A 1942-nucleotide genomic window follows, 5' to 3' on the forward strand; every position below is an offset into this window, starting at 1 on the left:
TAATATATAAACAAAGATTTAGCCACAGCAAAAAAACATGTAGCAACTCATATGTATCTAGTATTAGGCTTTAGAAAATAGAGCAGGAATCATGAACCAGAAAGGTAAATTAACAATAGAAGAGAGAATCAAGTACCTACTTTTGTCCCTTAAGTTTCTGAACTACCACTCAAATAACAGAATTAAAAAAAAGTCTCTTCTATCTTTTCAAGGTTAATTAAATGTGCACCAAATAACTGAGGGTACACCAGATAATTTAAAAAAGAAAAACACTTCAATTTAGCCTACTTGGAAGGAAAGATATGATATATAAGCAGAAAATAACATGTTGGATAGTTGGTAATATCTCCGATAATATGCTCTTAGGTACACTTTTCCAAAGAGCAAAATTACAAATTGTGATAGATGTGGAAAATGGTTAAACTATTGTTACTGTGAATAAGCACAACAAATTGCATTAACAGATTTAGTCTTACATGAAATGAATTACCTGGTTAAAGAACATTCTCTTACTACTTTATATAAAAACTGTCAGTAATCAAGAAAAGATTACTTCTGGAAAAGCACAGCTATTTTACATTTAAAAAAAAATCTTCCACCTATACACTAAAACAAAGCTTCTTATTTAAAAGTAGGCCACTTAATACAGCACCAAAAAGTAAGATGCTTAGGAATAAAGCTCTCCAAAATAACTATAAAACTTATTAAAACATGCTTAATAGCAAGAAACCAAAATAAACACACGTATCATGTTCATAGAAGACTCAGTATCATACTTATCAATTCTCTTTAAATTCAACGCAACTAAATCCAAAGCTCAACAGCATTTATTCACGGACATCAACAAATTGATTCTAAAATTTATATGGAAAAGGAAGGAGCTAAGAATAGAGAACGTTTAAACTCTTAAATTTTCCAAACATAATAAAAAGCAGAGTAATCTCATGAAGCCCTCTACTTTATCAACCAGATTCCATGATGACCAATATTTTGCCATGCTTATTTCATTCATTTATCCTCTTTTGTTGGCTAAAATATTTTAAAACAAATCTCAGACTTCATGTCATTTCATCCCTATATACTTAAGTAAGCATCTCTAAAACATGGACATTTTTATCTAACCATAATGCCATTTTCACATCTAACAAAATTAACAATAATGCCACAGTAGTACCTAATGCCTATTCAAATGTTCCTGTTTCAAATTTCCCAACTGGCTTAGAGTAGCCAAGACCATTTTGAAGAAGAAAAACAAGACACGTGGGACTTAACAGATTAAGGCTTCTTATAAAGCAATAGTAATGAAAGACGCTATAGTATTTCAGCAAGGAGGGGGGAAAAAAACCAATCACTGGAATAGATAGTGTGCTCAGAAATGGACCCAAATATAGGAACTTGGCATTACAAGTACATGGGGAATTTGGCATTACAACTCACTGAGAAAAGGACAGACAACCAATAGTAGTCTATAGTAATCTATTGGGACAGCTAGGGAAAAAATATTGGATCCTCATATCTTACAACACAGAAAAAAATTAGTTACAGATGGAATAAAGACCTACATGTTAAAATCAATACTCTTCAACTTTTAGAAGAAAATACAGGACATATCTTTATTATCTGGAAATAGGAAAGCACAGAAAAAGGAAACCTATAAAGGGAAAAAATTAACTTCAACCATATTAAAATTTAACTTTCAGTGCCTCAAAAGATACCATAAATAAACAAAAAAGCCTAGCCAAACACTGGGAGATGATATCTGCAATGTATATTTCTGACAAAGGATCAATATCCAGAATATATAAAGAACTTCAACAAATCAACAGGAAGAAAAAAATGTAAGCCACCCAACAGAAAAACAGATAGGAGAAAAATCTAAGCAGCCAGTAAGTCTACAAAAAGATGATCAACCTCACTAGTAATTAAAGTTAACTGAAACAGG

General features: G+C 31.4%; 1 protein-coding gene across 1 annotated transcript in view; it reads right to left on the reverse strand.

Annotated features, from left to right (window-relative positions):
- Positions 1-1942, reverse strand: part of CDK7 (cyclin-dependent kinase 7) — a 34976-nt gene that overhangs the window by 28550 nt on the left and 4484 nt on the right. The window contains exon 3 of the mRNA XM_012664498.1: positions 491-528. Within this exon, the coding sequence (XP_012519952.1) occupies positions 491-528 (38 nt within the window). The remainder of the gene's footprint in view (positions 1-490; positions 529-1942) is intronic.

Source organism: Propithecus coquereli, unplaced genomic scaffold, assembly GCF_000956105.1.
Source record: "Propithecus coquereli isolate 6110/MARCELLA unplaced genomic scaffold, Pcoq_1.0 Scaffold9, whole genome shotgun sequence".
NCBI classification, from domain to species: domain Eukaryota; kingdom Metazoa; phylum Chordata; class Mammalia; order Primates; family Indriidae; genus Propithecus; species Propithecus coquereli.